A 14,391-nucleotide genomic window follows, 5' to 3' on the forward strand; every position below is an offset into this window, starting at 1 on the left:
TAAAATACAATACAATATCATACAATACAATATAATACCATACAGTAAAATACAATACCATACCATACAATACAATACAATACCAAACAATACAATACAATATAATGCAATACAATACCATACCATACAATACAATACAGTGCAATACATTGCCATACAATACAAAGAAATGTAAAAGCCCTGCAAATACAAAGTCATACAAACAATACAAATACATACAACAATACAAACAAACCATACAAACGAATACAGTCCTATACAAATACAACAAATACCTTAATTTTGTTGTTCAGTTCATCACAGCTGTTGACAAGTTGCATGTTCGTCTCATTCATCCTCTCACAGCTCTCCATCAACAATTGTTCTTCTGTCAATCTCTCTGATGAAAGAGTACAGGAAATAGGTAACAAATACATTCAGTCTATCCACAACTCGTTATAATTTGGAGAGAATAAAAAAAATAATGCATTCATTCATTCGTTCGTTCAATTATGCACTCATTCTTTCATCATCATCACCATCATCACTACCTTCAACATAACGTTGATAAGCCTCGATGATGACGCCAACACCAGGCCAATGATAACTCGGCGACCCAATATTACTGACCAATGAGTGAGCCCCATTACTAGTACCATTATTATTGACCAATGGCAGAGCAGAAGCATCACTCTCAAGGTCAAATCTATTTTTAGTCGGACTTGTAATGCTGCTATAGATAGCGCTACCATTATTATTAATATTACTATCATTATCCGTGACATCATTAATGTTATTGTAATAGCGGTAATAGTAATCATTATTATTATTATTATTATTATTATTATTATTATTACTATTTGTATTATTATTCTTTGAAGCGGGAGTGGACGATAGGCAATTAGCAAACGTCATCTCGCCAATCGGAGATTGGGAAAGACGGCGGCGATGATGCTGTAGCTGCTGTTGCAGTGGCTGCTGTAGCTGCTGTTGCTGATAATGGTGACGAGAAGGAGAATGATGAAGATGCTGAAGAGGAAGAGGAGGATGTTGGTGATGATAATCCATCTGTTCAATCGGTGCTATGTGGGCTATTTGATCTGATTTAATGGAGCCGGAGAAGTTTTCTCCTCCTCGCTTGGTCGGATTTGACTGATGGCTAGCTACACAAACATCGTGTGTGAAGTTGGCGTTGTTGTTGTTATTATTATTGTTGTTGTTATTGTTATCGTTGTTGATACTGTTTTTATTTGGTGTTCCGTAAAATTTAGCTGAATTTGTTGTTGCTGCTGCTGTTGTTGTTGTTGTTGTTGTAACTGTTAAGAATGAAGTAGCATTATTATTATTATTGTTGTTGTTGTTGTCATTATCATTATTATTTGTACTAGTAGTAGTTGTTGTTGTTGGATTTTTGTAAAAAACTGGTGCACAAGCTTCATTATTGTTGACGAAATGAAAGGTTGTTGGTGTTGTCGCCGATGAGTCATTGCTTATTACACTTGCATAATGTGATGTTGTTGTTGTTGTTAATGTGTTGATCTTCTTGTTGTTGTTGTTGTGGCTATTGTGGTTGTTGCTGTTGTTGAAATTGCTATTCGTATAATCTGCTGTTGGTTGATGGGAAGAAAAAAAGAAAAAATTAAAAATAAATTATTTATTATTTGTAGTTAATTTGAAAATTTCAATTGGATCCAGTTGATTCCCATTTAAATTCGACTCGATTCGATTGACCTTGACGACGTCATTACAAAAATTACGTTGATGACGTCATTACGGATGCTGTAATAATGCTATCGCATTCACTGAAGAGGTAAATCAAATCTAATCTCTAAACTCAATTTTATTCACTTATACAAAATACCCACCAACCATAAAAAGAAGCTGCATGTCTAGGAATCTGTGGCGACGGAGTTAGTTGCACTAATGAAGATGATGATTGTGATGATGATGACGATTGTGATGATGACGATTGTGATGATGATGATGACGATTGTGATGATGATGATGATTGTGATGATGATGATGATAAGTAAACAGAACTGGTGGCATACGCATTAGACATCAACCAATTATTGCTTGATGAAAATGATGACGACGACGATGATGATAATAGTCGCAACGATGATGATGATGATAGAAGTGGTAATGATGATGATGATGATGGTGATGACGACAATAAAGTTCTAGAATAATCTTCAGATCGGTTGCCTGGTGGTATTTTCTCTGTAAACATAATAGTTTTAATTGAAAAAAATTGACCCTGTGATAATGATGATGACGACGACGATGATGATGTATATGACGGTGATGGTAATGATAAGATGTGAGTGATGATGATGATGATGACGAATAATAATAATAATAATAATAATAATAATAATAATAATAATAAAATCCTCATCAAAAACAACAATAAGCAAGTGAATACAGAGTTATGGATTTTATTAAACAAATGGCAGACTGGATAGAAAATATGGAAGAAGGCGGGTGAACGATATAATCAAATGAGTGAATGAACAAATGAATGAATGAATAAATGAATGAATAAATGAATGAATGAATAAAAAAATTTATTTCCTGAGCTCTAGACGCATGCAATAAATTTGACAAATATATGTCTATTGACCAATCAATATAGCACTAAATCAGTTGAAAATTTGAAGAAAAAAATCCTCACTTGATCAAGCAATCGATCGCTAAATGAATCCCATTCAACCAATCAATCAATCAGCCAACCAACCAATCGATCAAGCAACGAACTAACCAATCAAATAACCAACAAACCAACCAACCAGTCGAACAACCAATCAATCAGCCAACCAGTCGAACAACCAATCAATCAGCCAGAATTCAATGAATGAATGGATGAATGAATGGATGAATGAATGAATGAGTGTCACTCTCCAATCAGCCGGCCAACCTTGAAAAACGAGACCTAATTTCAGCATGGCCTCAATCTTGTCGCACCCTTGTTCTTGGGAACTATTATCAGTACAACCCGACGACGAAGACGATGATGATGATGGTAATGATTGCGACGATGGTAATAAGGATGATGATAATGACGACGACGATGATGATGATTGCAAAGATGTCATCAATGGTAATACTGTAACTTGATGACTAGGAAGATATGACGAAAAAAACAATGACGACGATGATGATGTTGATAACAGTGATGATGATGATGATGCCGATGATGGTAACAATGATGATGATGATGATGATGAAACTGTCGATGATGATGATGATGACGACAACAAGTTTGATCTGATCCAAGTCAAAACGTCACTATCATGGTTGATAACAATATCATCAGCGCTACAATCAAAACCATGATCATTATTATTATTATTATTATTATTATTATTATTATTATTAATATTATTATTATTATTATCATCATTAATATTATTATTGTTTTCGTCATCCATTATTGATGGACTGATGCTTCTTTCTCTCATTCTTCTTTTTCTCCTTCTTCTCTTCTCGTATTCAATGTCTGTGTGTGTGTTTGTGTGTGCGTATGTGTGTGTATGTATGTATGTGTGAGTGTGTAAGTGTGTGCGTGCGCGTGTGTGTTGTGTGTGCGTGTTGTGTGTGTGTGAAAGTGTATAATTACCGTTAATCTTGTACAATATATATGTGCGACAACATGAATCTAAAACTATTCTAATTCTATTCTTAGACACGTAAGTCTAAGAATAGAAACATACAAATATCTAAAAATAGAAATGACCCTGAGGTAACTTAACCTTACCTTTAGCTTTGACAGCGGTTATTAAGCCGATTTTCAGTAAGAATTCCTCTTTACTAAGATCGAATAACTCTGGAATGGCCGGCTGTACGGTGACAGTTGTAAGTTTAGCCATCTTCAGATCGTAATTAGCACCATCATCATCGTCGTCGTCTTCGTCCTCACCAGCAACTTCATCATCATCACCATCCTCATGTACGTGGCCATTATTATCACCATAGCTAACGTCCATCTTACAATCATCATCATTACTATTGTTTCCAGTTGTAGTAGTTGTTGTTGTTTTAAAGTTGTTGTTGTTGGGTGCTGCTGCTGATGGTTTTGTCATATTCTTATTGCTTGATTTCTCCAAAAGTTTAAAAGAGATGTTTTTATTGTTGCCGTTGTTGAAGTTGTTGTTGGAGGAATGTTGTTGCTTCGACTTCAATTTAATTTTTTTCATCTTCATTGCTTCCAAATCTAACTTACTGACGATTTTCGAGCACGAGGTCGTAATTGTTGTGGTAGTTGATGTCGTCGTTGTGGTAGTTGACGTAGCCGCCGTTGTTGTTGTTGCTGCTGCTGCTGCAAATATTTTACCACCGTGAAAGTTATTAATGTCGTTGTTGTAGTCAGAGATGCTGTTGCTGCAGTTTTTGTTGTTGTCAGCTACTGTGCTGCTGCTGTTGTAGTTGTCAGCTGCTGTGTTGCTGTCAGCTGCTGTGTTGCAGTTGTCAGCTGCTATGTTGCTGTCGGACGTATTGCTATTGAGGTTAGTAGCTTTCTGCTTGGAGACGGCTAAATTCAATGGCAGTTCGTTACATTTGCCAGCAAGAGCTTGATTATAACTGTTCATGAAATTGCTGTAAAAAGGATGGTTACCAATGATATTGTTGTGGTTGTTGTTGTAGTAGTAGTTGTAGATGGAGCTGTAGTGTTGATTGTAGTAGCTGTTGTTGTAGGAATTGCTGTTCAGTTGGGAGTGTTCAGATTTAGTGGGAGAAGATGGTGTTACCGAATTCAATTTCTGCTGTTTGGTTTCAGTTGAGGGTACGTTGAACGAGGGTAACACAGTTGAGTTGTGATTGGATGACGATGTCGTTGTTGTCGTTGTTGTTGTTAAATGTTTTTGTTGATGTTGTTGAGATCGCAGTTGTTGTTGTTGTTGTAGCTGGTATTTATCGTCTTTGAATCTTTTGCTAAGTGGTGTTGTCGATGTTGACGATGATGTGTTGTTGTGTTTTGTTGCTTGTTGCTGTTGCAAATTGTCTGAGAGTTTATCTATCTCAAATGGTCTATGAAATTTTTGTTCATATAATTGTTGCTGTTGCTGGTACCTTTGTTGTTGTTGATGTTGTTGTTGTTGTTTGTCAACACTCAAATGTTGTTGCTGATACAATGATCTTGAGTTTGTCAACAAATTTTTATTATTATTATTGTTGTTATTATTATTATTGTTGTTGTTGTTATTATTATTAATGTTATTGTTGTTGTTGTTTGCAGGATGTTCATTGCTGATCGCTGAGCTATTTTTAAAAGTTTGATTCGAAAGCTGCTGCAGCTGCTGTCGTTGCTGCTGGTAGTAATGATAATAATTAGATTGCTGTTGCAGTTGGCTGCTAGACAGAGTATTATTATTATTATTGTTGTTGTTGTTGCTAGTGTTATTAATATTATTGTTATTATTGTTGTTGTTATTATTGTTGTTATTATTGTTGTTACTGTATGAACTTTGACCCGGAATCTTTTTAGAGTTTTGTTCATTGGATGTGAGATAGCCATTAATAATAATATTATTATTATTAATGTTGTTGTGGTTATTATTGTTGTTGTTATTGTTGTTGTTGTTATTATTGTTAGCATTGAAGTTGTTGAACCCATACGACGATGATGATGATGACGACGATGATGATGTTGTTGTCAGCTGGCTGTTAAGACCTGATCAAATATTTTGGTGGACAATTATATACATACAAACATACATACAAACATACATACATACATACATCCAAACATACATACATACATACATACATACATATATACATCCATACACACGCATATACATAAATACATACACAAACATACAGCATACAAACAGACAGAGAAAAACACACACACACGTGAAAACACACACACACACACACACACACAAACATACTATAATTAAAATAACAATAATTAATAAATAATAACGATAATAATAAAATAAACTAAACCAACCATGGTTTTGATGATGATAGGTATGTCCTGATAATGATGATGATGGCACAGATAATGATAAAGGACTTTTCATTTTATGGCTATTACTATTGTAGTTGTTGTGATTATTATTATTATTGTTGTTGTTGTTGTAATATTTTGAGTGATCTGAAGTGGACTTTTTATTGAAACTGTTATTATTATTGTTGTTAGTATAATTATTATTAATGTTATTATGGTGTAAGCCAGTTGATGATGATGACGATGACAAATTATGTTTAGACGATAATGATGACGATGATGAAGAGATTTGGTCATGTGATTTACTCATCTTGTGATGATGATGATGATTGCCGTGATTATTGTTGTTATGATGGCTATAGCTGTTATTGTTGTTGTTGTTAGAAATATTATTATTGTTGTTGTTGTTGTTGATATGATTTATTTCTTTGTCCCTGCAACTTCCGGCGCCACTACTACCATTACCACCGCTACTATTACCATTACCGCTCTTCATCATCATTAGCATCATCATCATCATCATGTCGTTGTAGCTGCTGCTAGAATATTCCTTCATCGTCATCATCATCGGCGATGATGATGACGTCAGCGACGATGATGACGATGATGGAAGTGACGGAAGTTGTGGCGGTGGGAGTGATGACGATGACGTTGATGATGACGCCCCCAAGAAGCTGTTTAACCTGGGTGACGTCATGGTTGTGATCGTGAATTAGTATCATCACCGATAATCTTTTTGTCATTATCCATATCGTTATCATCATCATCATTGAGGTTATGATATGATTATCATCACCACAAACCAGCCAATAAGGCATGTGAATCTATAACATAACCAACCAATCAGATGACAAACTTATCGACCGACCGACCGACCAGCCAACCAATCAGTCACCAGCAAACAAACCAACCAACCAACCAATCAAAATAGACCATCACATCACAGACCTATCATATCCAAACCAAGACGCCTGTGCCGCTAGCATGTCACTTGTATACTTAGAAAACGACGACGATGAAGAAAATAAATCCGCGGGCATGGGGTAACGAGAGGAACCGTACCCCAGGGCGGGGTTTGGGTATAACCCCCCCAAATGTGGGTACTGCATGAGACTGGCTTGCAGCATTAGTTGCTGGTCAAGAGATAGCGATGCTGATGACGGTGATGGTGGCGAGTTGGCCTGGTAGAGTGGATTGTCCAACCTACATTCGCGCGTGTGTGTGTGTACGTGTTTGTGTATGCGTGTGTGTGTACAAACATACAAACGAATGTACGTACAGTGAATTGAAAGTAAATGGAAATAAAAATAAACTGACGAGAATAACGAGAATAACGTGTGATTAAAAATGAACAAGAAAAAAAGGAGGAAAGAGAGAGGGAGAAGAGAAAGAAGAGAGAGGGAGAAAAAGAGAAAGAGAGAGAGATAGAGAGAAAGAGAGTGAAAGAAGGAGAAACAAATTTAAATGAAACTGGAAACTCCCAAACTAACAAACCTAAATGAAGACTGAGGCAAGGGGAACATCATCCTCATAGCGGAATCCTGCTGAGCTGTATAGGCAGATTGATAAGCCTTATATAGTGAATCAAACGCTGCAGACTGTGATGACGAAAACGACGATGCTGATGATGATAATGAGAGAGATGATGAAGAAGAGGAGGGAGGTGATGTTAATGATGATGATGAATGTCGGCCGCTCATTTTGTTGCTGCTGTTGTAGTTACTGTAGCTACTGTTGTTGCTGCTGTTGTTGTTGTGGTTGTCTGTGTTTGCCATATTTTCAGCAGACGGTGAAGATGAAGAATAGTGGCGAATATTTTATGAAAGTCTGTATGAACTGCACTGGATGTTATAAACATCAGTTGAATTAACAATAGAGGTAGTTGTTGTTGATGTTGTTGTTGTTGATGTTGTCATACATGTTGCAGCTGTTGATGTTGTTGTTGCTGGTGTGGTTGCTGCTGTTGCTGCTGACAACGAAGATGAGCATTATCCGGAAAGTTGAAAGGAGGTTGCGTTAAAGGTTACGTAAACAAACCGGCCCGCCTTTAAAAAAATTCGGTTACGTAATATATTAATAGTAAATATGTGGTTATTAATATCTTGGGTTATGTCTGGTCGAGTTATGTAGATCAATCAATCAATCAATCAGTCAATCAACCAAATAACCAACTTGACACTAAAACAGTCAGACAACATATCAATCACTCACTCGACAACCAGCTAACCAACCAACCAACCAACCAGCCAGCCAACCAACCAACCAACCAATCAACCAGCCAATCAGCCAACAAACAAACAAATGTAAAAAGAAACTACCTAACATATAAAAATTAATTACATAAGAGATTAGCCTTTCCAAGTTCTATCTTTTTGCTAGCATGCACATAGATACGTGTTTGTATGTGTGTAAAAGTGTTTGTATGTGTGCATATTTGTTTGTATGTCTGTATATCTGTTTGTATGTGCGTATCTGTTTGTATTGTATATTTAATTGTACATTTGTTTGTATGTGTACATTTTTTGTTTGTAAGTGTTTGTTTGTATGTGTGTTTTTAAATAAATACACACGTACACGCATATACATTACGCACACACACACACAAATACAAACAATCAAACAAATATACACACATATATACAATTAGTTGTGTGCGTGAGGTCGACATAATTTCTTATTTTACTGAGAGGCATATAAAGCATTATTTTGTGTGTGTGCGTGTGTGTGTATGTATGTATGTGCATGTGCGTGTACGTGTATGTGCATGTGTGTGCGCGCGTGTGTGTGGGTCTCTGGAAGAAAAGACAGACAAAAAAAAAGACAATAATTAACAAACAACAACTGAAGAGAAAAAATGTCATAAATAATGAAAACTCCACAGAAGAGAGCCACATGATTTTAATTTAGATTGAAACTCAGTGGACGAACATTTTAACTTTTTTGGCCATCCTTCAAATAAATAAGAAAAAAAAAATGATGACAAATCATTAATTACGTACATTGAATGACAGTATATTTGATGATGAAAATGTTGGCCTCTTTTGAGTAGATATTGAAGCAATTCAGGGTGCCTAACCTGGCAGTATGATGAAAGTAGACAGAGAGGAAAAAGAAACAAAGAAAGAGAGAAACAGATAGAGAGAGAAAGAGACAGAAAGATAAAGAGAAAAAGAGAGAGAGAAACCATTCGAAAATATAGAAATCAAATCGTATTAAGCCTATCTGCATCAAAAAAATAGACAACCATCATGCGATCAAAAGTCTACTATGTCATTAATAACCATTTCATGTATGAATATTGCATTTTGATTGTTATTAGTAGTAGTAGTAGTAGTAGTAGTAGCAGTAGTAGTCGTAGTAGTAGAAGTAGCAGTAGTAGTAACAGCAGAAGTAGTAGTAGTAGTATGACGCAACAGTTATCATTATTACATAAGTTTGTATAAAGAGATGAATGAAAGCATGAATGAATGAATGAATGAATGAATGAATAAATGAATGAATGAATTAATTAATTAATTAATTAATTTTATTAATTAAACAATAAAGAATAAACGAACGAACATATGAGTGAATGAAGCAATCGTAAAAATTAATAAACAAAAGTATGAATTGAAATAAAACACTAGAGTATAAATTATCCAACAAATGAAACAATAAATGAAACAATAAATGAATGAATGAATGAATGAATGGTGAATGAATGGTGAATGAACGAACAAACGAATAAGTGAACGAATGAAAGAACGAAGGAATGAATGAATAATGTTACCTTTTTGAAATTCCAAGCCGTTGATGTTAATGGAACGCTTATAGTTTGGATGTATTTCAGATCATTCTCTAGCACAGCCATAAATAGAAATCTGAAATAATAAATACAAATTATAAATACAAATTATAATTAACATAAAGAACGAGATGGTGTTATGGTTAAGACGCCTGGCCCTGCTGTTGCAGTGACGAGGTTTGTATGCAGAAAGAATCCTCTAATTGTGGAGCGTGTTTGTTTGTGTCTATGTGTGTCTGTATGTATGTATGTATGCATGTATGTATGTATGTATGTATGTATGTGTGTGTGTGTCAGTTTGGATGCTTGTGTTTTTGATAAAATAATCAAAAAAGAATTAATAATAATGTTATATAGCCATCCATAAGCTAACTCCACAATAGATACAATCACCATCATCATCAACATAACCAAAAAAATTTTCGTCACCATCATCACCATTCTCTTCTTCTTCACCATCATATTCATCTTCTTCATAATCATCATCTCCATCATCATCATCGTCACTGGTGGAGTAATTTTTATTTTTCATGAATATAATTATATGCCTCCCGAAAGACCAGGCTAAACAATGGAGAAACGATCCATCATCATCATTACCATCATCATCATCAACATCGCCATCATCACCACCGTCATCATCACCACCGTCAACATCGTCATCATCACCACCGTCAACATCGTCATCATCATCATAACTCTCAGTAGCACTACCGCCATGGTTATCGTAAGTTATATCTTAGCCAAGAGTCTTCATCGTCATTATTATCATCATCGGCGTTATTATCAGCAGCAGCACCATCATCATCTTCATCATCCTCATCAACATAGTAAGTAATATCCAAGTTGGTGGAGATGGATAGATAGATAGATAGATAGATAGATAGATAGATAGACAGACAGACAGACAGACAGACAGACAGATAGATAGATAGATAGATAGATAGATAGATAGATAGATAGATAGATAGATAGATAGATAGATAGATAGATAGATAGATAGATAGATAGATAGATAGAAAGATAGATAGAAAGAAAGATAGATAGATAGATAGAGAGAGAGAGAAAGAGAGAGAGAAGAATAAGAAAATAAATGACAATGTCAATATTGATAAGAAGAAATGGAGATCATAATTACACAAAATTGGAGAAAGAAATGATGGTAGAGGGAAGAAAACCGACAGAAATAGAAAGAAAAAAGAGAAAAAGAAAGAGAGAGGAAGAAAGAGAGAGAGAAAGATAATGTACTAATGATGAAAAGAAAAAAGGATAATTATATAGAATGGAAAAAAGATGTAAAGAACAGAGAGAGATAAAGAGAAGATAAAAAGAGAGGAAGAGAAGAGAGAGAGAGAGAGAGAAAGAAAGAGAGAGAGAGTGATGACGAGTGAGTGGGGCTCTGTCATTGGCAGCAATTGCAATAAAAGCATTGCCTGCCTTTGCTGCTTTGCATCTTAACAACGATGGCGACGACGATGAAGATGACGACGACGATGATGACGATGAAGATGACGATAGTAGCAGTTCTGATAATGATGATTAATACAATGATGATGATGACGATGATGATGATATTGATAGTAGCATTTATGACGACGATGGTGATGAAAAGGACGATAATGATGATGATGATAGTAGTAAGAGAAAACAACAACAACAACAACAACAACAACAACAACAACAGCGTCCTAAACAAAAACAACAACAAAAACATCAACAATAACATTAACGTCAACAACAGCAGCAGCAGAAGTGGCCAGGCTTAGTGTAATGATGACCATTATGGACAATGAATAATGACGATGATGATGAAGAAGAAAAAGATGGAGAAGATGATGATGACGAAGAAGAAGATGATGACAAAAAATGAGATATGATGATCGTCTTTAACATGCCGCTATTAAACCACACATGTAGTATTTTTGTCACTACTGCCACTTCTACTACATCTGCTGCTGCTACTACTACTACTACTACTACCACCACTACTACTATTACTACCACCACCACTACCACTACTATTAATGCTAAAACTACTACAACCACTACTACTTGTAAAAAAGTATGTTTGTGTATGTGTGTGTGTATGTGTGTGTACGCGCGCGTGTGTGTGCACAAATGTTGAGAAATTTTGAGAAACATTTACTAGAAAAAGAAATGGAGTTGGTAATCTATTACTTTATACAATCTGTGCCTCTGTAACAAAAATATAAAAAAAAATTTAGCACGAATCAGATACTGGTACAGAACAATAACAACAATAATAATAATAACATAAATAAACATAATAACATAACAATAATAATAATAAGTGAAGAACAATTCTTCCCGAAATGAACCCCAATACCATAGAACAAAAACTCACATATAAAAAGAACCTATAAAAGAAGGCAAAGACAACAAAACAAAGACAACAAAACATGGAAAGAATTCAAAATAGGGATCTATGGAAATGTACTAAAAATAGTACTTGAGTAAATAAATAAATATACACACACACACTCAAGTCAAAACAATGGTACATAAAAATACACGTACACACACACACAGAAAAAGAAAGACAGAGTAGGAAAGAGAGGAGAGAGATAGAAAGAGAGAGAGGGGGGGAAAGAGAGAGAGAGGAAGAACGAAGGAGAGAGAGAGAAAGAATAAATTTCTCAAACAACTAATTAGCAATGCAAAAACATCCAACTGATATTAATAACAGACAACAGACAACCAAAGCAAACTCATTTCAGGCAATATTACTTTTCTACAATCAAGAAGAGATACATGTATCATTGATATTTTGATATATATATATATATATATATATATATATATATATCATTGTTAGATTTTGATGATATGATGTTTTATCTCGTCATCGTCTTCATCAAAAAATAGCTCACCAACAATCAATAAATCATCAACATTACATTATTATACTATAATTTTTATATTTGTATATAAAACGCTTCAACTGTTACAACATGCGTTTACAACAGAGCAATAAGAAAGTCGTCATCATCATCATCATCAGCCCCATCATCGTCATCATCATCATCAGTCCCATCATCGTCATCATCATCATCAGCCCCATCATCATCATCAGCAGCAGCAGCCCCATCATCGTCGTCGTCATCATCATCATCACGATCAATGAACAAACAGGTAGGGTAGATATACAATCATTAATTTAAAAAAAAACAAAAACAAGAAGAAGAGTAAAAATAGTAATAAAAATAATAATAATAGTAATATTATAAGTAGATCATCAAACTTTTTCATCATCGTCGTCGTCGTCATCATCTTAATAGTCAACAGCACCTTCTGCATACATATTTTCAAGTCATTAATATATTCCAATATCATCTGTCATCGTCATCATCATTTGCAGCAATAGTAGTAGTAGCAGTAGTAGTAGCAGCAGTAGTAGCGGCAGTAGTAGCGGCAGTAGTAATAGTAATATTGCAGCTAAGCAAGTTAGAAAACATTATAGCCATTAAATTTTCTGTAATTGTCAGAATATCTCAATACCCTGCAGCTTCAGTTTGAAGTGGTACCAAATATTGTGTGTGTGTGTTTGTGTGTGTGCGTAGGTGTGTATATTCTGTACAATGTCTATTCGTATGTGTGTATAAATGTACATGTATACTTCTGTATCTATGTACGTATTTTTGTACGAAGATATATTTATGTGTGCGTGTATGTGTGTGTGTGTGTGGTGTGTGTTTGATCCGCAGTGGCCTAAGGTTATGATTGATAGTTTGTTGATATGTCAAACAATAAGTCAACTCTCAATAGCCAAGGCACAATGTACATATACGCTAATAATGCATCTGGGTATTGCAAATGTATGTATGTGTCAGTTTGTTTGAGTGTATGTTTGTATGTGTGTATGTATGTATGTTTGTGTTTTTATGTGTGTAAGTGTGTAAAAGTATGTATGTCTTTTTAATATATTCAAGTGTGTGTGTGTGTGTGTGTGTGCGCGCGCGCGTAACCATATAAAACACTAACCTGTATATTTAAAAAATGGTGTAAATTAACAATAAATATCACACACACAAAAACACAGACACACCCACACACACGCGCACACACACGCACACAAACAGCTCTGAGCATTAATATCAATATAGTAATAAAAAATTTCCTTCTGCAATTTATAACTCTACCGCTTAATGATTTGTTTATTCAAGAGAGGAATAATAATAATATTATTATTAATAATAAAAATTATGTTATAATTATATAATATATTATCATAATTCTGAATATAATTATACAAGGTATAAAAAAATAAAAAATAATGTAAAAAAACCTCAGTACCAGCAAATAAAACCTAAGGAGATATCTATATGTATTGTAGAGTAAAACACACACACACACCAATACACACATACATACTCACATACACACACGCACTTACAAACGTAGGAATAAAACAAACACACACATACATACACACTTACATACACAGGAAAAAACATATACACACACGCACGCACGCACATAAACACACACGCACATATACACACAAACATATAAAATATACAATTAACCATAAAAAAAGGACGAACATAATTGAGTTAAAAACAAAAGTTGAGAACAACAGTAAAATGGCGCAAAAAACAAATAGAGAAAACCGCCAGAAATAACCAAAGACAAAAAAATATATGAAAAT

At 34.7% G+C, this 14,391-nt stretch overlaps 1 protein-coding gene across 1 annotated transcript in view; it reads right to left on the reverse strand.

Moving 5' to 3' along the window:
- HELRODRAFT_192792 (hypothetical protein) overlaps positions 1-7,470 on the reverse strand; it is a gene marked incomplete at both ends in the record, with an annotated part of 7,986 nt that extends 516 nt beyond the window's left edge. Inside the window, 8 exons of the mRNA XM_009023892.1 lie at positions 276-379; positions 531-1,271; positions 2,900-2,961; positions 3,238-3,481; positions 3,740-5,653; positions 6,005-6,108; positions 6,902-7,141; positions 7,433-7,470. Of these exons, the coding sequence (XP_009022140.1) occupies positions 276-379; positions 531-1,271; positions 2,900-2,961; positions 3,238-3,481; positions 3,740-5,653; positions 6,005-6,108; positions 6,902-7,141; positions 7,433-7,470 (3,447 nt within the window). The remainder of the gene's footprint in view (positions 1-275; positions 380-530; positions 1,272-2,899; positions 2,962-3,237; positions 3,482-3,739; positions 5,654-6,004; positions 6,109-6,901; positions 7,142-7,432) is intronic.
- Between the last annotated feature and the right edge of the window lie 6,921 nt (positions 7,471-14,391).

Source organism: Helobdella robusta (genome assembly GCF_000326865.2).
Source record: "Helobdella robusta unplaced genomic scaffold HELROscaffold_38, whole genome shotgun sequence".
NCBI lineage: Eukaryota > Metazoa > Annelida > Clitellata > Rhynchobdellida > Glossiphoniidae > Helobdella > Helobdella robusta.